The sequence below is a fragment of the Arvicanthis niloticus genome, chromosome 18 (assembly GCF_011762505.2).
Source record: "Arvicanthis niloticus isolate mArvNil1 chromosome 18, mArvNil1.pat.X, whole genome shotgun sequence".
Taxonomy (NCBI): domain Eukaryota; kingdom Metazoa; phylum Chordata; class Mammalia; order Rodentia; family Muridae; genus Arvicanthis; species Arvicanthis niloticus.
The window spans coordinates 48,563,778-48,587,694 of NC_047675.1; the positions used below are offsets into that span (position 1 = coordinate 48,563,778).

Below are 23,917 nucleotides of genomic sequence, written 5' to 3' on the forward strand. Positions count from 1 at the left end.
GGCACTACGTAAGCTGAATGTGGCGAAGCAAACCCATAATTAGTCATCTCTCAAGAGGTAGAGGGAGATCATCCTTAGATACGTTGCCAAGGTCAAAGCCGGCTTGGGCTACATGAGACTCTGTCTCAATAACAGTTAAATAGGACCCGATGCAAACAACCCAATAAGTACTGCAAACAGTACTTATTCTATCAGGGCAATGGATCCAGAGGTCTGGCAACAGCTGTCAAGCACCTAAAGGTCACTCTCTGGCAGTCTTTCTCAGGACTTGAGACCGGATACCGTATGCGAATGAGCAGGAACGCTTGACTCCGGAACCCATTAAGCGGGCTCTGCATGCGGGGAACATATTAGATCGTCGGACAGTTTTCGCCTGCGGACATTTTTAGGTGTAGGACTCATTCCGGCCGGATCCACCCACCTGGCTGACCTCTCACTCCCGTGCCCCACCCCCAGTGACCCCCGCCTGACCCCAGGTGAGCGCGTAGCCGGAAACAAGAAAGGGGGTGTCGAGGTGAGCTGGAGCTGATCAGGGGGCCGTGGGAGCTGTTGGGCAGGTGTCTGTCATAGCGCGAGAGAAACTTTTGTATGATAAACTCACGCCCTCCTCCGCCCTCGCGGGGCTGAAGTCACATGAAGCCCCTCCCTGATTTGTTTGCACCGAGCACCACGTGGGACGCGAGTTGCCAGGGTCCTGGCTCGGAAGGGTAGATGGGTCCCGAGAGCAGACTATGGCGGCAGAGACGGGACCAGCGTGCATGCAAGGAAGGGCTTCTGGATTTGAAAGCGGGTCCGGGAATTTCTCTAAAGGAGAAGTGTGTTGATTCTCATCCTGGGAGGGCACTTGTCTGTGGCTAAGGCCGCGAAAGCGTCCAGATATTGCTGTAGGAGCTTATCTAAGCCGTGGGCTGTCCCGCGAGGGAGTCCTAAAATCGGAAATTCGCTAAGTGTTCTCAAGGTCAACATGATTATTGCGAAACAGGTGTCCCAGGGCTGCCCTTGTCTTGAGATGGGATGTAAACATACCTTTCTTGATGGCTTTTTTTTTTTTTTTTTTTTTAATTTAGGGACAGGGTCTCATGTATTCAAACTGTCCTTGGACTTCTGACCCCTTTACCTCCAGCATGCCCATTTAGGTGGGGCCGACGAACAAGGGCTTTCTGCATGCCAGGCAGACACTTACCAATACACCCCAGTCACCGGATGTCTTCTTTAAATAGTTTATTATCAAGAATGGATATAGGTTTCAGCATGCTACTTTAACATGTAGTTTTGACAGTTCCCAAACCACAGGTATCATGTGGCATTCTCTGGCATCCCTGGACATGAAGTGGGTGGGAGGACCACGCACAGCCTAATGCCCTGAATAGACAGACTTTGTTTTGCCCTAAAGAGCTGGTTCTGATTGGATGAGCTAGGAGTTAGTGCAGCACTGATAGATGTTTAAGTGCTTGGGCCATGCTCATGCCTGAAGACCAAAGCAGCTTTGGAGGGTCAGTGTGTCCTTCTCATGGAGGCCACTGTTCTTTCTGGTGTGGGTGTCTTCTCACAGAATGAGGGCCCCAGGGGAACTGTAACTGAGTCTGTTCTACAAGGAGCCTGTCGTGATACCTCCTGATGCTCAGTGTCTGTCCATGGCTACCAACGGTCAGGGCTCAGGACTCTACCCCGGAGCTCCTGAAGCTGCATCATCAACTCTACCTGCTCCAGATCTGGTGGCCACCCTACTGTGTTGCTTACACCTGATTAGCCATGTCGGCTCAGCCAACCACCTCATGGGGAACGGAGGTGTCAAAAGGAGGGTACCAGATAGATTGGTGGAGGCCAGCCCCCTATTGCACTTGCATATTAGAGTGTCAGTGCGTGATCTACTTATGCTTTTGTGGAGGACCACTTGTTAGTGTCAGCTTATCCAATTACCACTTGTGTGAGCATACTATGTGTACAACTTTTGTGTCCCCAAGGTCATAGTGTTAATGCAGCAAGTGGGGAAAAGGTTGCAAGTATTTGTGCTACTGCTAAGAGGGCTTTTCTCTCATGGGTCAAGCCCCTGGCCTCCCTAGGACTAGAGGCCTAAATCAGGACAGATCTCCATATCCTTGTATGTTGTTCCCAAGTGCCGGAGTCTCTCCAGGCAGTGCAGTTCTTCATCAGGAACTTGGTCTTTAGGGTTCCTTTGCAAAGAAGCTTCCTGATGCTGATGAGTGCCCGCACCCGGGTGATGGGCAGGGAGGTTGCACCTCCCAAGTGCTCGGCTCTCCAGGTGTTCGGGAGGAGAGTTGTGTCATTTGGAGGCTGTGGTGCAACACTGCGTTAGATGCTTCTGCTGTCTCTCACTCAGCAGGTCTTCTGTGTGAGTTTCTCTATTTTCTGTTCCCTGATGCAGAGAATAGATGAATGACAGATGTTTTATCCTCCCTGTTCATCTACTCTTCCCCAGAGCAGAGCATCCTGAGACATCCCACACTCTAACCCACAGGAGCCCGGTCCCAAGTCTGTAACTCAGAAATACCACACAGCACATCTTCTCTTTGGGTTTCACTTGTTTTTGGCATCTCTGACTGTGCAACAAATAGAGAAGACGTTGGCGTGAGACTTAAAGCACCCCAATTTACTCCATGCTTGTTGACTCCTGACAGCTCACATGGCTGTCGCGCTCTTGGCTTTCCTTGCCTAGCCCTGCTGTCTCCTGCATTTGTCACTGTTTTTATAGAAATAGAAATCCAGGGTGTGAACAGATAGGAACCTCTGAGCCCTCATGGAGCAGAGCTGAGAGCTCTCACTCCCTTGTCTAGACCCCATGTGCTCTTCAGGAGCCAGTGTTTGAGAACTGATTTGTGCAGAGCCAGGGTGCATAGAGCCTGCAAGCAGCCACGAGCTAACCTCTGCACAGAAAAGTGAGGGCGTTTTCCTGCTACCTCGACCAGAGAGCCTGGATAGATGTGAAAACAGCCAACTCCAGCAAGAAGGCAGGCAACAGAATCATTCCCAAAGATCTCAAGCACAGAACAAAACTTAGTATTCAGACTATTATTGATATAGAATTTGTTTGTTAGGTCATTATGTAAGTATTGCAAATAGTCTGTATATAAGAGAATAAAGCTGTCCTGGTATGGCGGCACACGCCTTTAATCCCAGCGCTGGAGAGGCAGGCTGATCTCTGAGTTCAAGGCCAGCCTGGTCTACAGAGAGAGGTCCAGGACAGCCAGAGCTACACAATGAGACTCTGCGTAAAAACAAAACTGCTTTTAAACATACATATGGCTGACAGTGGTGTGTCGGCTTGCCCCTGGCAAGCTAATGAAAAAGAAAAGTTGGTACGTGTCAGAGAGAGCATGCTAGTGGAAGCAGACCTCACAGAGGGAATGTGACATTCGGTCATGCTTCGAGATATAGAGGGAACTGAAGGGAGATGAGGCAGGGTATAGTCAGTCTTGCCTTTTTCTTTCTCCTGGGCCTTCTAGGATAGCTCAAGGCTCCCAACTATCAGCCCAGAGCATGCTAGCTATTGTGTCTGTCAGGGAACGTTAGACACATGGCCTGGGGTGGTGGCAGGGTTCCATCGGCAAGTGTCTATTGGCTTCATATGAGTGATGCCTATATGTAGTGTCAGTATGTAGTGCCTCTCTAAAGACAGGTAGCAGTGCCTTCAGCCCACCATAACCTCTGCATTGATGATCCAGCTCAGCTGTGCCTGCCAAAGCAGGTGTGGCCTCTTGACTCTTAACTGTGGTTGGAGAGGCTTCTCTAATGAAAGCCACAAGTGATTGGTGCATAGGTGTGGCAGAAGCCAAAGGGCCTTCCTCAGTGGGGAGTAATGTGTTCTAGCTGATGGAGACCAGACAGGGTCTGGGCTGTCGTCTTGCCAGATAGGCAGTAAGGAACATGTGGCATGAGAGTTATAAAACCAGGGCAAGGGACGTTGCTAGCTAGCATCGGGAAACAGATCCAGAACATTGGGTAGCCTCTGGACCTGCTAGGTGCCCTGTGCAGAGTGGAAGTGTGATGGCCCCCTCTGTGTTGCTCTGGAATGGACCTCAGGGTCCCCCGAGCTGATGTCCAGTGGAGCAGCTCCACAGAGCTCAGCAGTGACCTCCTCCCTCTCCTGAGCGCGCTCCCTATGCTTATTTCGTTATACTTTAGTAGTTGTATTTGGGAAGACCAACTGAGGTCTAGCCTTGGGAACTTGCCTTCCTTAAGTTCTGCTGGGTTGTAGCTCCTGAATAACTGTGCTTTGGGACATGCTGGAGAGAGGCAGCTCTGTGTTCCTCCTGAGCAGGCTGTGTCTCAGATGTGATCTGAAAGGGGCAGGGTGACTTTTGAGTCCCTGTAATGCCTGCTTCTACTAACTAGTGATTTTCCAGGCTCAGAATTACAAAATCCATTTTTCAGGTTTTACCTTAAGTATACTTTATTTGGTTTTCCCAATGTGAAATTATTTGGGACTTTTGCATGTTTTTGAACTTTTTAAAGAATCCAATTGAAAAGCTTTGATACTAGACACTTTCTAAACAGGTTGTACTACTGAGAGTGTTGGTCCCTCTGTTTAGGAGATGCTATGTTAAGAGTTTGCACAGTCTTTGTGGGTGTTTGGAGGGTGTGTTTTAAACCTTGCTATGGGCAGTGGTTGGGTGACCCACAGATGTTCACACTCTGTACTCTCGTCCTCTCCAGCCCAGCCAGTGTCAGTGCCATGCCACCCCACTTGACACTACCCTTCAGGCGTCTCATCTGGTCCTTGGCCTCCAGTCATCTGATTCCCAGAAGACACAGAGGACACAGCGTCCTGTATACCACTCCGGAGGCCCACACAGATGGGAGTGCCCCAGTGTTCATTCGTGCGCTGGCCTTTGGAGATAGGATTGCCCTTATTGACAAACATGGCCATCACACCTACAGAGAACTGTATGACCGCAGCCTTTGTCTGGCCCAGGAAATCTGCAAGCTTCGGGGTTGTAAGGTTGGGGACCTGCAGGAAGAAAGGGTTTCCTTCCTGTGCTCCAATGACGTCTCCTATGTTGTAGCGCAGTGGGCCTCCTGGATGAGCGGTGGAATTGCTGTCCCACTGTACTGGAAGCACCCTGAGGCCCAACTGGAGTATTTCATCCAGGACTCCCGGAGCTCTGTGGTTGTGGTTGGCCAGGAGTACGTGGAGCGGCTAAGTCCATTAGCTCAGAGGCTGGGAGTCCCTCTTCTCCCTCTCACGCCTGCCGTCTACTGTGGGGCAGCAGAGAAACCCACAGAGCTGCCAGTTCAAGAGAGGGAGTGGCGTGACCGCGGTGCTATGATCATCTACACCAGCGGGACCACAGGGAGGCCCAAGGGTGCCCTGAGCACCCACCGTAACCTAGTGGCTGTGGTGAGTGCTGGGCCTGTTTCTCCGGGACTGTGCACCCATCTCTCACCGTCCTGGCCTCATTCACGGTCGTCACTGAGTGGGGCCCTGAGGTGCTTTCCGGGGTGGCCTGCTGTTCTACAGTGTCATTCACAGCTGTCACCACCCTGTAAATTCTGAAATGCTTGGTGACCCATCAACTTATAGTACATGGTGGGGAGGCACACAAGAACAGGGGGTTTGGAGATCACTGACCTAAGGTTTGAATTTGTAAGGGCGCCCTAGAAGCAGGAGCCACTGTCAGCTCCGGCTTGTGCGTTAGCGTGTATTCTGCCACGCCCAGAGTCACCTTGGAAACCCATAGGTCAGTCACTGACTCGGCTCACTTTCTGAAAAGCATGTGTATGTCCAGGAAGTCTCCTTTCAGTAGGAGCAATGCAGTGAAATGCAAGGCAGCACACGGAAGAGGGAAGAAGTGAATCCCAGGCTCCTTGGCACGTGGCTCATGAAGTGTGGCTCCAGCCATCTGGCACAAAGCCGTGATGGGCCGTGTGCAAAATCACTCCTGCAGGAGATGCTCAGCTCAGAGACCATCTCCTGCCTCAGGAGGACACAGGCTGTGCTTGCCTGCTGGAGCCAGTATCATCACCTTGATGGTCCAGCGACCATGACGTCAGGAGCCACTAGAGGAAGGCGCAAAGAGCCCTGTCTGTCCTTCCTCCCTGGTCAGGATCCCCGAGAGGCTTGTCTACCAGTGCCATCCCTGCACTGTTCATAGGCAGTGCTGTTCCCCACAGGTGACTGGGCTGGTCCACACATGGGCATGGACAAAAAACGATGTGATCCTTCATGTCCTCCCGCTGCACCATGTCCACGGCGTGGTCAACAAGCTGCTCTGTCCGCTGTGGGTAGGAGCTGCCTGTGTCATGCTGCCGGAGTTCAGTGCTCAACAGGTAAGTGTGGATCAGGGTTCCTGGCAGGCCTGGTCAATCACTGCAGGCTGGAGGCTTAAAACAGCACACATTTGCTGGTTGGCGATGACACACGCCTTTAATCCCAGCACTCAGGAGGCAGAGGCAGGTGGATCTCTGTGAATTTGAGGCCAACCTGTTCTATGGATTGAGTTCCAGGAGAGCCAGGGCTTTTACTCTCTGATGTATGGCTCTGTGCTCCCAGAGGTGTGTGTTTCCTCTGTTGGCATCTGAAGTGAGGGCTCCTTATTGCAGCCTAGTGGCAGGTGACCCTGCACGGGCTAGACTAGACATGTTTTCTAGTGCCTGGCTGGTGAGATCTGCCGTGCGTGTGCGTGTGCATGTGCGTAAGCTGTGGAGCAGGGAGCAGGTCCACAACAGTGTGGCTTGCTTACTTGGCATCGGCCCTTGGGTGCCTCAGAGCAATAAATGGACACCAGTTTTTCTTAAGGATATTGAAACAAAAACCTGACTGGTTAGAAACGTAAATGTTTTTATACTAAAGCTCATTAGAAGTTTGTTGTGGCGTAAAATGCAAGGTTCACGTGTGGATAAGGCAGACCTATACCTCTTACTTGCACCAGGCACATCCAGATTCCTGAGGCTGCCCCATGGTCCCCGTGTAGTTGCAGTTGAAGCTGGGGTTGCTTCTGGATTGTTTCTCCTCACAGGCCAGACACAGTGTCCAATGGGAATGTTTCAGAGGCACAGGAGCCCCTCTGAGCTGGAGCCACTGATGGACACATTTGTCTCACCCGGGAACAGCCTCTGTCAGGAGGACAGACCGGGAATGGGCAGGAGGTACCGTGTGGCCGCCAGGCATGCTAGCTTCTAACTGATGAATGCTGCTCCCTGTCTCCTCCAGGTTTGGGAAAAGTTCTTGAGTTCTGAAGCGCCACAGATTAACGTATTCATGGCAGTGCCCACAATCTACAGCAAGCTGCTGGATTACTATGACAAGCATTTCACACAGCCTCATGTCCAGGATTTTGTGCGTGCAGTTTGTAAAGAAAGAATTAGGTGAGTGGAAAGAACCCACATTCCCTCCCGTGAGGCTTGGCGGTCAGCAGGCATAACTTATTGTTACTGTCTGCTCAGCTCTCTCTCTCCCATTGATGACGGCTCTGTGCATCTGGCAGCCTTGGCCTGGATTCTCTTTATGTCATCTACAGCCACGTGTTTGTCTTCCCCTGGTATCTCTGACTTACACGTCTCTGCTTCTCTGCCTGTGGAAGGCTGAGAACAGAGCCAGCCTCTTCCCACTTCTCTCTGACTTTCTCTCTGAGGCCTCCTCACACGCTGCCCCTCTGATCACTGTCCTCCTCCCTCCTCCCTGACCTTCTGGACAGACCCCTCTCCTCACAGCCATAAGCTGAGGCCTGGGGGTCATTCAGTGCCATGAAGTTTGCCCTTCTCTCTCCTAAGCCCAATGCCATCATTCCTTTCCTGACTTTGTGTTAAAATGTGATTTGCTAAGCAGAGGTGATCACAGTGTGGCTTACTGGATCAGCGTGCATGGACCAGATCCATGTTCCCAGCACATGTGGGTAGGGTGCTTCTCTTCTGCCAGAGGGACAGGGGTGTGACCTGTGGGAAGGGACTGAAGCTGGGACAACTTTGATTTAAAGTTTGAAGCATGATCTGTGTGGGCGCAGCCACAGTGCATGCACCACATCTGGATAGGAGGACAGAAAGCAGTGCCTTGTATCCCCAGAGACCTCTGGATGGTCTGAGACAAATAGGATAGCTTTGACTCTGCCTGGCATTCTTATGCTCCTTGTCCATAAAGACACTGAGGAAACCAGAGGTCTGTTTCTGATGGAACAGCTGCTGGCTGCCTCTGTGGGCCCCTACCCAGGCCTGCCATCTGAAACACCCTGGGGCCTCCAGTGCTTAGCAGCCAGAGCCAGGGAAGGATCAGAAGATCCCACCAAACCCATAGAACCACGGGCACAGCTGCCATCTGAAATAGAGTCCTCAGCAGAGGGAATGAGACGGCTGGGCTCTTGTTGGCCACACACTTCTGGAGAAGCGTGGGGTTGGTTCCCACTTCAATTTAGAAGACACACAAAGGATCCTCCTTTCTGCAAGTGGCATGCGGTGGGGTTGTAGCAGAAAGCCATGTGGGGACTCTTGGATGTTCCCACTGTCATTGCCGTCGTCACCTCAGATTCCCAGTCCCCTGCATGTCTTCCAGCTTCAGCAGCTCAGCCTGGACAGGATCTGCCTCCTCCTGCAGATGCGGCCTGTCCTCCGTGACATTGGCAGCCTCGTCACCACCACCATGACGTGAGCGCCGTGGTTTAGGACTCCTGGTGAGCAGCATCGACAGGTTATCTGTTGTGCCACCAAAGATGCTGCTTCAGCCAGCATCCCTCTGAAAGACCTGCTTACATTTACATAAACACACTGGGAAAGTCCATTTTAAAACCAGTTTTAGCCAAGTGGCAGTGGCACACACCTTTAATGTCAGCTCCAGGGAGGCAGAGGCAGGCAGAGACAAACAGATCTGAGTTCAAGGTCAGCCTGGTCCTTATAGTGAGTTCTAGGACAGCCAGGGCTTCACAGAGAAACCCTGTCTTGAAACCCACCCCCACCCGGCCCCCCAAAAAAGAAAAAAAAGCCCTAACTCCCTTTTATCGTAAGTATACGACACAGAGATGGAAGAGAAGTGTTCTGTGCACTCGTGAGGAGTGCATGTGAGCCGCCCCATGAGAGCTAAGGAAGCCCTGTGCTTGTGCCGCCTAGGCTGATGGTATCAGGCTCAGCTGCCCTGCCTGTCCCACTGCTGGAGAAGTGGAGGAGCGCCACGGGCCACACGCTGCTGGAGCGCTATGGCATGACAGAGATCGGCATGGCCTTGTCCAACCCCCTGAAGGAGGCTCGCCTGCCAGGTACCAGTGCCCCACGGCTGTTTGTCTCCCATTTCCCAGTGCCTGACATGTGGCTCCTGGTTCACCTGCACGTAGGTGAGAAGGGCATGGAGGATACTGTTCTCTGCAGCAGACGACAGGGCGGGAGCGCCTTCTCAGCTGCAGCCATCCTTGCTCCTGTCCCCTCTCCCCCAAGGAGTGAGTGGTAGGGGGAAGATAACAGGGTCTTTCTTTCCAAGCTTAAGTGAGTGGCAGTGCCCTTGGAGAGAGCCCAACCAGAGAGCAAAGTCACCTTGCCTGCCAGTACCTCCTCCACCTTTAGGCAGTAGCTACAGTCCTGAATTCCTATCCCAGGGCTTTGCTTTTCCGTGCTGTGAATTCGTGTGTCTGTGTGCATTGACCAGTGCAGTTCATTCCCTGCTCCGTGACCAAAATGTCGACCTGTCCCTCTGGGGACCTGGCAATCATCCCAAAGCATCTGGCTTCTGTCTGTCCTGAGCTATGATGGAGTTTAGAATATCTGTACAGGTTTTCTGTGTGAGTGTGGGCCTGTATCATGATATACATGAGCACGGGCATATACATTTGTTAGTTTGTTTGTTAACTGTTTCCGTGTACCCACCGCTCCAGAATGTTTTCCATGTTCTTGTTCCCACCCTTGTGAGTCCTGAACCCCGGCAGTTCCAGCATGGTCCTTCCCAAAGGCAGCCTGGCTCTTCCTTTGCCTTCCTGTGTGGATCAGGGTGATGCTGTACCCCAGTGTTTGGGAGAGGGTTGGGGGTTGGGCAGAGGTCTCTGGCCAGTCAGAAAATGGCAGAGGTCCAGAGATAAAGCAGGCCTGTTTGTTCTACGTCTGAGGCAGAAGTGACGAGAACAGGTGGTACGTACCCAGACAGTGGGCTTACGTACCCAGACAGTGGGCTCTCTGTGGGAACTGGCTCCCAGAGTGCAGGCTTGTGCTTGTTCTGAAAAGGCAATATGTGATTAGGAATTATGTGGGCACCCTGGCCAGTCAGCTAGCCTGCCTCGTGCCTATGTGACCATCACATACCAGCTCTATGTCTGGACCAGCTCTTTCCACCGTGGCCACAGCAGCTTGGCAGAAATAAATAGCAGGTGGATTCCAGATGAAGGGAGCCATCTTGGATCTCCTCCCTTCCGTCCTGTGATCCTTCTCCTTGACTGACAGCCCCGGCTGGGAAGCTGCTCTGCTGCTGAGGCCCTGAGTTTCTAGACTGAGGAACTGACCAGAGCACACTGGTTTTTCAGCCCAAGAATTCCAAGTCCAGCTACAAACTGGAGCTGCAGCATGGCAGGGTCCCCTGAGCAGAAAGGCCTGGCAGCAGGAGGCTTGGTCACCTCTTTCCACGGGAGCATCATGGAGTATATTCTGTGACAGAGCAAAGTGTGTGTGCGTCTTTTTATGTGGCCCCTGGTGCTAGATCACTTTACGCCATCACGACCAGGGACGGAGCTGTCCAAGGTCACTCCATTTGCGACCAGATTCAGGACCAGGCCTTCTAACCGACTTCCAAGCTGTGGGGAGCACAGTATTCTAACAGAGCCCAGATTTGGAGGGGCTCGGAGCCCAGACAGTTATAATGACGGCAAATACAGGAGTGAAAAGTGAGGCCAGGCCAGGAAGAAGCATAGGGCACCGAGGATGGTCCATGAAACCATGGGGAGCCATCACACAAGGCCATGAAGGTCATCTACACCAGGCCATCGGCACTCTCTCCGGTGCCTTGGGGACCATTTGCATGAGGCTATGGGCAATCATTCATACAAGGCCATGGGGTCCATTCTCATGAGGTCGTGGGGCGGTTTGTGTGAGCTGTTTGGAACCATTCCCATTAAGCTCTGAGGATGACTTATATACAGCCATGGGGGACTGTCTGTATGAGGTGTCTAGGACCCATTTCACCCTAACAGGGTTCAAATGTACGACAGAAGCTCAGGTGAGTTGAAAGGACCCTGATGTCCCTGGTGGCCCTGCCTCTGCTGGCCTCCTGTTGACTGGGGGAGTTGTGAATTGCTGCCTGCATCTCTCACTTTGGCCCATAGACTGGCTGTGGAGTGCTGGGAGCAGCTGTTCTCTAGCCCAGCACGACAGGGCTCTGGGACCTTATCACTGGGTTCACTTGTTTGGACCCGGGCATGCAGAGATGCAGGCTAAGTCTCTCACACCCTCAGATACAGAGGCCAAAGGTCTAGGAAGAGCTGACACCATTTTCAAGAGTGGCCAGTTGTTAGAAAAATGACTGCTGCCGTCTGCTCCAGCCTCGGAGAGGCCTTATTCCTGTGGTGTTGACTTCAGATGGATCCTGGATCCTCTGTGGTTCTCTGGTGCTGTGTGTGTGCTGGGGGTCGGGAAGGGGAATACCATACCTGCTTACCAAAGATGGCTCCAGGCCAGGCTCAGCTCCACTCACAGGGTTCTCCTTTTGTCCCACGACCTGAAAGCCGCTCCTAGCCTTACAGTACTCAGCTCAGTGCAACTTGAGTTCAGCTCCCGAGGCCTCTAGAATAGGAATTCGTCAGGCATTTGAACTGAGTATGTTCCTCCCTCTGAGGGAAAGTGGCAGACCTGTTTACATCTAGAACTGTGATGAAGGCTGCTGGTGAAGTTAGCGTGTCCCGTCTGCTGAGGGCATGCTTGTGCAGTGTGAGTCTGCTGAAGACCTCAAGATGTCATCTAACTCACCTCAGAGGGTGACAGGTCAACTGATGGTAATCCTTGGGCTGGCCGTGCACACACACGGGGGTGAGGTCTGTAGACATGAAGAGGCTAGCGCTAGCCCCACCCCCACCCCCAGATAGCCTCTGACTGAAACATGTAGGCTAGACATGTTCCAATAGGTGGAAGTTTGTCTGAACAGTCAGATTTCTGAGTCAGCTAGATTGTAGCAGACATGCTGGCTGGAGGAGCAGCATGGCTGGTCTAGAGGACACGAGCCACCTCAACACTGGAGAGGGGCTTCATGAGAGGAGGAGTCCCCTAGGTGACCTTCCTAGGGTCACCTGGAAGGCTGTGTGAGCCTCTAAGTGCCTAGCAGATGACAGGGGACTCTGAGGTGATGGGACAGAGAGGAAATGACCCCACTATGGCGCTGAAGACATCCTGGTCTACAGCCCTGGCCACTAAGAAGGTCCTGAAGACTATAGCGTGTGGTCTCTTCTGCTGCCAGCATTGGGACAGATAGTGCAGAGGCAAATAGAACTTGGGTAGCAGAGGGAAGGAAGTCTCCACTGGGATGGCTGTGCCCCCAGGTGACGAGCAGGCTTTGAAGCTGGAGAGGCGGAGGCAGCACAGTCTCCTGGGTCCTCGCTGCACTGAGCTGTGCACTTGACATGATTAATTATGCCCCACATGGTCACCCTGATTTTGTTGTTATTGTTTTTGTTTTAGAGGTTTTTGTTTGTTTGTTTGTTGTTAGGGGACAGGTTTTTTTTGTTGTTGTTGTTCTGTGTAACAGTCCTGGCTGTCCTGGAACCTATTTTGTAGACCAGGCTGGTCTCGAACTCACAGAGATTTGCCTGTATCTACCTCCCAACTACTAGGATTAAAGTCATGCACCACCACACTCAGCCCGGTCACTCTTATTTTTAAAGTCTTAGAACTCAAAAGACAGAGCTGCTTAGCTGTCTGACTGGAGTGAGGTGACTCACTTCACTAGAGGTGAGGCCTAGGCATCTAAATACCTGGAGTCAAAAACCCAGAGGCAGCTTCCCCATGGCATGCCTCCAGACCCTCTGCAGTGGAATGTCAGCCATGGAGGATCATATGCCTCATCTAAAACAGGGACCAAACACACAGAGCTCACTGGGAGCCTCACCCCAAGATCCTGAGCATGTGAGGAGAGTCTACTGAGCTGCTGTTTGGGAGGCTTGTCCTGTTAGATTCCTTTTAACGGCAGTGGTTAAAATAAAGGCCTGAAGATATAAAGTGAATCCTCAGGAGAAAGGTGTGTTTGGACATTGGCCTCGTGCCTGGGTGTGGTGACCTTTCTGCTCTCCACCCTGTTCCTGCTGTGCTTGTTGCCACCAAGGCAGTGAGCTCAGGGCCCCAAATCAGGAGCAGAGTGAAACTTCAACGCAGGGCATTGTCCACAACCATGGGGACTTCCCGGATACATGCCTACCAACCCGGTCTGTCTCAGCTTCGCAGGAGGAAGCGTAATACCAGGAGTTTGGGGCAGCCCAGTGTACACGAACCTCTCCTTTCACATCAGCTCTTTCTGGGACGCACTGCGGTCTGCTTTAATCAGTCCCTGCACACATCTGTCCCATATAAGTCTTCCCTGGGTCTTCCAGCTGGTGGCCAGCTCTCTCTGCCCCGCAGGAGCAGTAAAGAATCCACACACCAGTGCAAGGCCACAGGAGCCACAGTGACTCTGGGTGTGCACCAGCAGCTGCTACCCTAGCCTCAGTGAGGCCTGGGCTCGCGGACCACTGCTCACACCACAGTTTGCCACATACAGGAGGAAGCATAGCCCAAACCCAAGACTGCAGCTCTCCAACTCCTACCTGTTCCCCCATTTTTCTACAGGTTCTGTGGGGACCCCATTGCCCGGAGTGGAAGTACGCATCATCTCAGAAAACCCGCAGAAGGGTTCCCCCTACATCATCCATGCAGAGGGAAATGAGAGGGGGACAAAGGTGAGGTCATCTTTTGGAGGTTTCTTCCTCACCATGTAGGGGCGGGGCAGCCTTGGGCAGAGATGCTGAGGGTGTGACAGGTTGTGTGCTTGTGTGTCTGAGCCTCACCCAAGAGGGTCTTCCATTCCCTCCCAGGATAGCGTGAGGTTGCTCAGCCTGGGTGTGCATTGGTCCTCCCCATAGCTCTGTCCCTGGGGGACACATCAAGGGGTCGTACAGTTTTACTGAGGAAGAGCATGGGGCGGCACAGCAGCAATCCTCACGGACTGGACCTGTGGGAGCCTTGAGCTGTCAGGTACTGGTGCCGTCTGGAGCCCCGTGTGCTCAGCCCCCTCATCTGCAGGAAGTGGGTCTCAACTTCGTATGTGACTTTTAACTTGGCAAGTGTGGATAAGAGGGAGATGTTGAATTCTTCAGTTAAGGGTTTTAAGAGATCAGAACTAGAGGGCTGGAGGGACGGCTCAGTGTTTAAGAGCACTGGCTACTCTTCCAGAGGACCCAGGTTCAATTCCCAGCACCTATATGGCTACTCCAGTTCCAGGGGATGCAACACCTCATGCGTACATACATGCTGGCAAACCACCAGTGCACATAAAATGAAAACGAATAAGCAAATAAGCCACTGAAAGAAAGAGTAAGAACTTCTGAGCATAAGGAACCTTGGCCACAGAAGCATTTAGGATTCGTGGGAAATGGAATTTTGACCTGAGAGGAAGTGATTATCCCAGAGACCAACAGGGTGTTGTGTGCCGCTGACACTGTGACCCCGAGGAAGGGGGCTGAGCAAGAAGTCTTGAGTTGATTTCTCCTCCACATGCTAATGTCTTGCCAGCAGGCCTTCCAGCCCTCCCTGGAGTCCACCCCCACAGAGGCAGCTATTGAGGTCTTTGTGACCTCACTGACCTTAGTCTTCACCAAGGGGAAAATGGTTGTTGGTGCTCCAGAGAGCAAGCAAGCGGGACATGGTGGCTCAGAGCTGAAGTCTGTGAAAAGCCTGTTTCGTCATGAAGTAAATGTTCTATTGTCCCAGGAACACTTCCCACCCTTTCCCCTGTGGTGTGGTCAGTGGTGTCTCTTGCCTGCTCTGGAGCTGCCTTGGTGCCTTATTGAGTGAGCTCTTACTCTCTGGACTCTTCCTTCTGGGGCCTTTTCTGAAGAGCACTGATCTGACTGGGCATCTCCTACCTCCCCTGCCCACAGGCCCCGCCAAGCTGCCCCAGGACCCCCTACCTAGCCCTGCCTCTGCCACCCTTTATGCTGAAGTGTCTGTAGTCACCTACCTTTTTCTGGCCCTTAGGCCTGTGCACTCCGTACCCCACCCTCAGCTCAGATAACAGTGCACATTCAGGCCACCTGCCTCCCCCAGTCTTACCAGTCCCCAGCCTCTGTGCCTTGGTGGATTCTTTCAGGGAGGGTCGTGAAGGGCTGAAGCTGCACCACAGTGGGTTTTCCCACTCAGGTGTCTTAGGTAGTGGACCTCAGGAATACCAGTTCTTCAGAAAACAGCAGAACTGTAGCCTAGGTCAGGGTGGATGGGGGCAGGACACTGTCTGTGGTGTAACTTCTTAGCACCTGCACAGCAAGCTGCTGCTCACTGCATGTCTGTGTGTGTGTGTGTGTGTGTGTGTGTGTGTGTGTAGACAGTACATAGACTCTCAGCATTTTGAGCTGAGCTCATAGACACTTTGTTTTCTCATAATGTAAATCCTGAGACCTTTTTATCTGTGAGGCTTCCAGAAGATGACTTTAAATGTTAGGAGGTTTTCTCCTCCTAACTAAAGTCCCACTGGACTTAGTGATGGGCAGTGCCCACTGTGCCCACTGTCCATATGTGTGGTGTGGACAGCATGACTCTGGGGCTCTTGCTGGTAGCCTGAGAACGCCAGGTTTATAAGTGGGACTTACTTGCCTTCTAGAAGGCACTCTGTGCCTTTTTACACAGCAAGCATTGTGCCCACAGCCCCCTGTACTCACCTGCCGGGGTGAGACACAGCAAGCATCTGTGCCCACAGCCCTCTGTACTCACCTGCTGGGGTGTGTAGTCTCAGCCAGGCGCTGCCTTCACGAAATGCTGGTGCCCCTTTGGCCCTGGATAGTGTCTGACCCGACCGTGCATTCCTTCTCATTGTCCCTGTTGGCATAAACCCTCGTGAGCATCCTGGTCTGTGCCGGACCCTCAACACAGTTTAAAGATGGGATGCTGTTCCTGTGAGTGTGTGCCAATGTGTGGCATTTAGTGAAGTCAGATTCTCTGACTTCCAAGTTTATGACTTTGGGCTTGTGGGGGAGCTCAATGGTAGAGTGCTTGCCCCCAGTTCCATGCCTAATCACACAGACAGCAAAGGCCTGGAACTTACCATCTGATCACCTAAATCTCTCTCTTCATACTCCTGCCTTGGCTAGGAAGGATTATCTGATCAGATCACAGAGGGAGGTAAAACAGAAGCTCTCATCCTGTCCTAGTCTCTCTCTCAGAGGACAGACGTGTTTTCTATGGTCACCGATGTTGCTTTGAAGAGGCTCCTCCTGTCCGCCTGCTGAAGCCCCTGAGAGCTACCTCTTGTTCTCCTCCATCCATGACTGACTGAACCCCAGGGTGGCCGCCCATAACTCCTTGCTGTAGACTCTCTGGACTTTCTAAAGTCAAGGATCCTTGGGGAGATGGGCCCCTAAAACAGCAGGTAACTTAGGCTCTCTGATTCTCAAGAGCTTGTCTGCCCATCAGACTTTTATAATGTCAGAAGGACTCTGGGAGGAGGTGAGGGAGGGAGTGGTGTGTTCCTGGATCAAGGAGGCGGTATTAAAGCAAATCAGAGCTGTGAGCTGAGGCTTTTCTTCTCTAAGTAGTGGCCATGCACAGTGAGAGGAATGGGCTTCTGGGTCCTTCAGAAGGACCCAGTGTAAGCTGGGTAAGAACACTCCCTGTATGCAGGGGCTGCCAAGCCTGGTCCTTGTGTGTGAGCCCCTCTCTCCTCACCTACTTAGCCCAGAGCCTTTGTCACTATGCATCTCAGCCAGCGTCCCACTAGCTACCTCCCTGTCCCCAGCTTCCTGAGTCTTGTAGCTCGGGCAGGCAGTGAGGCTCTGCAGAAGCTGTGCCAGTCCCTTCCTGCCTATGGACAGGGCTCCCTTTAAAGTCATTCCAGCTTCACAGGCTCCTCAGAGTGGAGGTTCCCAGGGCTCCCAGCCTGAGCCCTCGATGTAGAGGAGGCGACTGCTCCTCCATGCACTAGGCCTCCTCTGTTGGCTGCCATGCATGTCTTGTGGGCCTCAGCTCTCCAGCTGCTGCCTGCTGCCAGGCCTGTGAGTGGGCAAGTGTTGTCTCTCTATTTATTTATTTATTTATTTATTTATTTATTTATTTATTTATTTATATTTTCTCAAATTGCTCCAGTACATGAGAGCCAAACACCAACGGGTCTATCACCAGCAAATGGCTGCACAGCTGTGGCTAATGCCGCCCTGTAGGTGGGGCCTTTCCACAGCACCGCTTCTCTTGCTGAGGGTGGGCTGGAGCAGCTACGGCTGGAGCAAACCTGCTTCTCTAAAAAAATTATTTACCTCATCGTTCCTCACACACAAGCTGTGACTCTTGTCAGCTCTTCTTCCCTGTGGCCACCAGCACCCTGGCCTCCCCTTTCTCTTTCCTTCCCCTTATCTGTGCCATCTGCCCTGATAATGTCAACTGCTGTACCTGCCCCACTTGGAAGGGTCAGACACTGGTGTCCTTTACCGCATGGGGATGACAATTGCCAGGCATGTGTCCTCCGGTGAGATGTTGTGCTTACCCACTGTGTTCAGGGCCAACCAGGAAACAGCTGGTCCCAGGTGAGGAATCTTCAAACCAAAAGATGGGTTGTTGGCAGCCAGTCTGGCTTACAGATAGCCTAGCTTTTCAGTGTCTAACCCGGCTCCTCTGGAAGAGCAGCCAGTGAGTGTTCTTAACTGTTGAGCCAACTCTTCAGCCCTACTCAATGCCTTTTTCCTGGGCATGGGGCCTGTGTACCCACATGCCCTTTGAGGTGGTGCTCGGGAACGTGGGGGCACTCAGGGAGTACCCCACCCCAGCTTTTCTCCTGTTTTCTCGGCCTTTCTCTACTGGGACAGAGCCCTGCCCATTCTCTGGGAACCTAGTTCCCTCCCAGGAGCTCAGGGTCGCCCTGTCATTGCCCCCAGGAAAACAAATCATGTAGTTTTTTACTACCTGGGCCTGGGTTTTAAAGTCCTTTGTTGAGGTGTGATTCATGAACAATTCATCCTGCAGATGTCCTGCCCAGTGGTGTTTTTAGGGACCTGTGATGGCTGTGTACCAGTCCCTGCCATCAGTTTTAGAACCCCTTTGTCATTGTGGAAACCGTAGCTGTCAGTAGCCACTCTGTTCCCGCCCCACGGTCCTCTCACCCTGGACCCCAGCCAGCCACTCATCTATGTGTCTGTACATTCCCTGTGCTCAGGTCATTTCAGTGAATACAGAAAAACATCTGATGCCATCCAGCAACCCTCAGTGACCAACTCTGAGTAGATTAGACAGAAAAACAACACTCCTCAACATAGAGTCCAGATATGACAAACTCCAGGCAGCACCGTCCTGAATGAGCAGGGTTTTAGTTTTCCTTCACAGTGTAAAACCAGTCAAGGCTAACCTCTTTTTGTTGTTTTGTTACTGTTCAACACTGTACTAGAAGATTTGGCCCAAGCATCACACCTGGAAAGGGGAAAATAAAACTCCCCTGTTTAGAGATGACATGAAATTATATAGACATGAATTCAAACACTATCAGATTTAAAAACAGAAAAGTTACAGGACACACAAACAGCATTTTCATATACTAATAGTGAGTAATCTAGAAAAAAGTCAAGAAAATAATCCAAATATAATATTATTTTAAAAAATATAAACTATCGTAAGAGAGATGGTACAGCAGATACAGATATTTGCTGCCAAGCCAGATGACCTGAATTCAACTCCCAAGAATAGACCAAGGACAGAACTGACCCCTGCAAGGTGTTCTGTGGCTCCCCATATATTTCCACTCACTTAATAAGCTAGACCACTTAGGAACAAACTTAACTAGGGAGGAAAGGGTTTCTACACTGGAAACTGTAAAACATTGATAAGAATTGAAAAAAGCGGGACTGGAGAGATGGCTCAGCTCTTAACATTTCCGCTCATGCAGAGGACCTGGATTTGGTTTCCAGCACCCACACTGCAGCTCACAAACATCTGTTACTCCAGTTCCAGGGGATCCAATACCCTCTTTGGGTCCTGAGGATACAAATATGTGGTGCACATACATACGTGTAGACAAGCCCTCAAACACATGCATACAGTAGAAAACCATGTAGAATAAAAATAAATCTTTAAGTGCATATGTAAATGGATACTCTAAGTGTTTTGCACAGTTAATGTGGCTCTTATAAAAATACCAGCGACATCTTCACAGAAGTTATTCTAATATTTGCATAGAACCACAAGTGATCCCGAATAACCAAAGCATCTTTAACCAGAAGAACAAGGCTGTGGGTCTTGAGCTACCTGCCTTTAAAAGCTACCAAAGACCACTGACAACAGGTACACAGCACTGCCACCAAGAAGAGACGTACCTGTGGACCAGCACAATGGAACAGAGGATGAGAAGTCAGTTTGTAGCTGGGGGTTTCAAATTTTTAAAAAGTTCCAAGAAGACATTTAAGGAAGAAGGCTGGCTCATCAATGAATGTTGAGTAAACCAGATGCCCAGATACAGAAAGACAAGAACAGAGGTGGGGGTCCTGCCTGCTGTCATCATAGCGCTTATGAGGTGCAGGCACGAGGGGTGTGTGTTTGAAGCCAGCCTGGGCATGTGCAGTGAGTTCAAGGCAAGTCTGGATCACTCACTGAGATACTGACTCAAACAAACATCCAACAAAACCTGACTGTATGAGAACCAATTCCAAATCAAAGATTCTTAAATGTAGCACCAGCAACTTGAACAGTACTAGAAGACAGGAGGACCGGTGACAGTGTTTGAGGTGTTTGAGTAAAACGTCAGGAACATAGCAGACAAAAGCAAAAACCAACCTCTGGGATCAGGTTAATTCAGAAAGCTTCTGGCCGAGAAAAACCTATGAAGAGAGGTCACAGAATGGGGGAAATCCCTTCAAACCACGCATCTGATAAGAACTAGCATCTGAAATCCAGAGGGAACTCTGCTGCCTGGCACGGAAATAAGCCACCCATTGAAAAGGGCAGGAGACCTAGACACTTCTCACAAAATGGCAAACATGTGGTCAACAAGTGTGTAGAAAATACTAATATCACCAGTTGTCAAGGAAATCCAAGCGTAGACCAAAATAAATGTGGGTAATCTCTGTTAGAATGGCAGCCATCAAAAGACAATAGCTCATCAGTGTGGACACGGAGAGGGGACCTGGGCTTACCATGGGAACGTAAGTTAGTATATTATAGTCATCATAGAACATAGTATGGAGGGTTATCAGAACAGGGACAAGAGAAAGGACAAGCTTCAACCATCCCTGCATAGGTACCAGGGAGGTTGTCATGTGATAGGCTGTGCCATGTTTGCCGCAGCACTTCATAATAGCCAGTGAGTAGTATCAGCCGACGTAGAGCTCAGTTAAGAGACCAGCATGGATTGTGCACCCAGTATGCACAGTGAAACGTGAGGACCATTGGCCTTCTAAGGGAAGCGTACTGAGCATGTCAGTGCGTGCCTACAAGCCCAGCACTCAGGGGTCTGGGGCAGTCGCATTATGAATTCCAAGTCAGTCTGGGCTACATGATGAGACCTGATCTCAAAATAGGGAGATGTGCTGTTATTTGGAGAAAACATGGGTGCTACTGGAGGGTATCTGTAAGTGAGGTGACTTCACATGTGGGATCACAAACAGAACTAGGTGGAGAGAAGACCATGGTGGTAACTAAAGGCTGGGGAGTTGAGGGAATCCAGCTCCTTTCCCAGGAGTGGAGGATTTGGTTTTTGTGGTGACTGCCAAGGCTCGTCCTGTTGTGATGCCATAGCTGGGTGTGCTCTGAGTTCAGTTAGGATTGGTAGGCGTCTGTCTCCCCGGCCTCGGACATGGTGATCCTGTTTGAGGTGCCTGAGGAGAGGTTTGGCTGGGTTTTAAGCAGGATTGACCTGAGAGTCTTGGGGAGCCAGTGTCCTAGGACCCTGGGTGCTGATGCTGTGATAGCTGCTGCCAGTCTCAGGAGAGCTGGTGTGGTACCAGTAGGATGGCACATCCTCAGGGGCCTGTAGTATTTGTGTTTCAAAACCCAGGTTATCATGGTGGACAAGCCACAGCCAGATTTCAGAAACGCAGCCTGCGGAGTCTGGGGGAGGGACAGACGTGTATGCTTCTAGTTCATGCCACTTGCCTGACAACACGTTTCTTGTTTCTTATTGTATGGAAGCAGGAGTTAAGATTCACGGTGATGCCCTGGCTAAAGATCCCTGTCCCTGCTGCCTGCCCACTGCAGGAGCCCGGCACTGACTTGCTGTGTGGGGCAGGGGTCTTCAGTTGTCATTGTATAGCTGCCTGTGGAGGGAGCCTGCCTTCACCATGTTTGAGTTCCCACTAGATCCTAAAGTTGCACTTGAGAGGGTTACGCTGACTGGCTTTCTAGCCACAGGAGTACAGTGTTCCTGTGTGGAGCCAAGCCTTCTGTTACTGAGTTAACCGTGTGCATTATTCTGTTCCAGTCAAACAGAACCCATGCAGTGAGCTTTACACAGGTGATGGTTGCTATCAAGCTGGGCTGTCACGTGATTGGGAAAGCTGTTCTAGGATATTAGAACTCAGTGCGGTCCCTAGTGAAGATCTGAGAGGGAAGGTGGGGTGTGGTAAGGTAGCTGCCCGATGAGAGGTGTCAGGGATGGCTCCTGGTGCCACAACACAGCTGGTGACTAGTCGGATGACATTATTCCATTGTGTGGATCTGAAGACAGAGTGAGCACACCCGGGGGGTGGGGCGGTAAGAGGCCTGAAATGACCACGCCGTGGGGTTACTATGTCTGTAGAGTGCAGCGGCCGGTGCCTAGAGCCTCTACCACGGAGAGAGGTTCCAGCACCGAGTCCTGCTCTCATTCAAGTCTGCTTCCTCCCGGACATCGTGTGGTAGAACCCTGGGGAGTCATACTGGAAACAAAGTCTTAACACATCCAGAGGCGATGTGTGTTCCTTTTTTTCCTGCAAAATGATATTCCATGTGGTGGGTGTTCACTAATTGCTATTTATGAGACATTTGTTTTGTGTGGTGATTTGAGTCTGAGGTATCTTCAGAAGAATCTCTTGGGGGTTTGGGTGACAGCGGATGGGCTTTAGAAAGTTGGTGGACCCTGAGGCCTCTGATGACATCAGTAGATTCACTCCTGATGGAATCTTGGCAGGGTGGCATTATTGGGGGATAGAGCCAGTTTGGGGGAAATGAATCACTAAGGGTGAGCTCTCCCAGTTCCTCCCTCTCTGCTTCCTGGTCGCCGTGAGGTAGACAGCCCTGCTCCACTCAGCTTCTACTGGAATGCCTCATCACAGGTCCAGAAATGAAGCCTCGGAAACCATGAGGCAGGGTAATTCCTTTGTCCCTTAGTTGTTCTCTTAGAAACTTGTCACAGCTGCAAAAAAAAAAAAAAAAAAAAAAAAAAAAAAAAAAAAAAAATGACCAACATGAGTTGTTTCCAGACTTGGGTCTTGATGAGTAGTTTTGATAAATGTTAATTTTAAGGTTTTCTTCTGCAACTAAGGATCTCTGTCTCTAAGGTGAGTGCCTGCAGGGGCCTGCTATTATATGATGCAACATATCTGGGGACTTCTCAAACGGTTCCTGGAGGCGTGGACCTGCTTCACATCCCACCATCAACAGGTTCTGTCTGTTCTGGTGTTTGGAGTCTGCTCCTGACCATCACTCTGCATGCTGGCAGCATCCGGTGCTAAGCTCCCAGCGCGTGCTTAGCTCTAGTGGCGAAGGTGTCGTCCGCCATCACAGACACCACCTATCTGCCGCAGTCTGCCCTGGGCTGCAGACCCTTTTAGGAGGTGTTTCTGAACGTTAGGGGTGTGTTTCTGTTCCTTTTACCCGCTGTGTCCCAGCATTTGAAAACCAGACCTAGGGAAAGAACTCGGTCTGGGGCATGTGTGTGGCTTGCTCGAGGTGATGTTTAGCCTGACCTGATCATTATAGACTCACTTTAAGAGTTCTGTGTGGATGCATGGTTTGCCAATTTTCCGTTCTGTGGCTGTTTTCTAATTCTGTGTTTTATAGATCGGAGTTTGTAATTTGGTCAAGCCTGCTTTTTTTATTTTATTTTTTATTTTTTATTTTTTTCATGACTTAAACTTTGAGTTGGCATATCTGTGAACTAAAAGAATCTTCCTTAGGTTTTCTTCTGAAAGCCTGATTTGGGGTTAAGTCTGAGGTGTGTCTGAGGTGAATCTTGCTAGTATATGAAGACGTTATTATTATTGCTTTTGTATATGGTTATCCAGCTGGTCAACTCTATCTAGTGAAAAGACAACTGCCCTCATTAGCTTGCCTTTGCAGCCTGGTAAACGTCAGTTACACATACTGGAGCAGATTGGGCACTGCCAGCACCGTGCCACCTTCATGCCTTTGACGTTACAGTGTATTAAAAGTGTACTGTGACTCCAACAGCTTAACCCTTTGCTTTCAGTTACTTTAACTATAAATGTCAAGTTTTGAATTTAAGTTTCACAGTGCTGGGGATCAAATCCAGGACCTGTACCTTCTCAGCAGGCACTCTGCCACTGAACTATTACTCTACAATCCTACACCAGTTTTTATTGTGTATGGGGGTGGTGGGGGTACATGCCATTATATACATGTGGAGACCAGAGGAAAACCTCAGGTGTTTGTCCTTGTCTCCATCTTGCAGGACTTCTTGTTCACTACCATTTATAGCAAGATAGCTGGCCCTCGAACCTGCAAGAACTCTCCTGTCTCCAACTCTCATCTTGTGGCACGCTTGCATTACAGATACACATGGCCACATACTTGCATTACAGATACACATAACCACATGCTTACACTACAGATACACATAACCACACTTGGCTTTTGC

General features: G+C 50.9%; 1 protein-coding gene across 3 annotated transcripts in view; it reads left to right on the plus strand.

Annotated features, from left to right (window-relative positions):
- Nucleotides 1–348: 348 nt before the first annotated feature.
- Nucleotides 349–23,917, plus strand: part of Acsf3 (acyl-CoA synthetase family member 3) — a 39,822-nt gene continuing 16,253 nt past the window's right edge. Inside the window, exons 1-6 of one of the 3 annotated variants that reach the window (XM_034523111.2) lie at nucleotides 349–476; nucleotides 4,675–5,359; nucleotides 6,133–6,288; nucleotides 7,172–7,326; nucleotides 9,055–9,200; nucleotides 13,729–13,838. In XM_034523111.2, coding sequence (XP_034379002.1) covers nucleotides 4,694–5,359; nucleotides 6,133–6,288; nucleotides 7,172–7,326; nucleotides 9,055–9,200; nucleotides 13,729–13,838 — 1,233 coding nt within the window. In that variant the 5' untranslated portion in view covers nucleotides 349–476; nucleotides 4,675–4,693. Of the gene's footprint in view, nucleotides 515–792; nucleotides 816–4,674; nucleotides 5,360–6,132; nucleotides 6,289–7,171; nucleotides 7,327–9,054; nucleotides 9,201–13,728; nucleotides 13,839–23,917 lie in introns of those variants that run through there. The other 2 variants (XM_034523112.2, XM_076916002.1) reach the window with 2 other exon arrangements.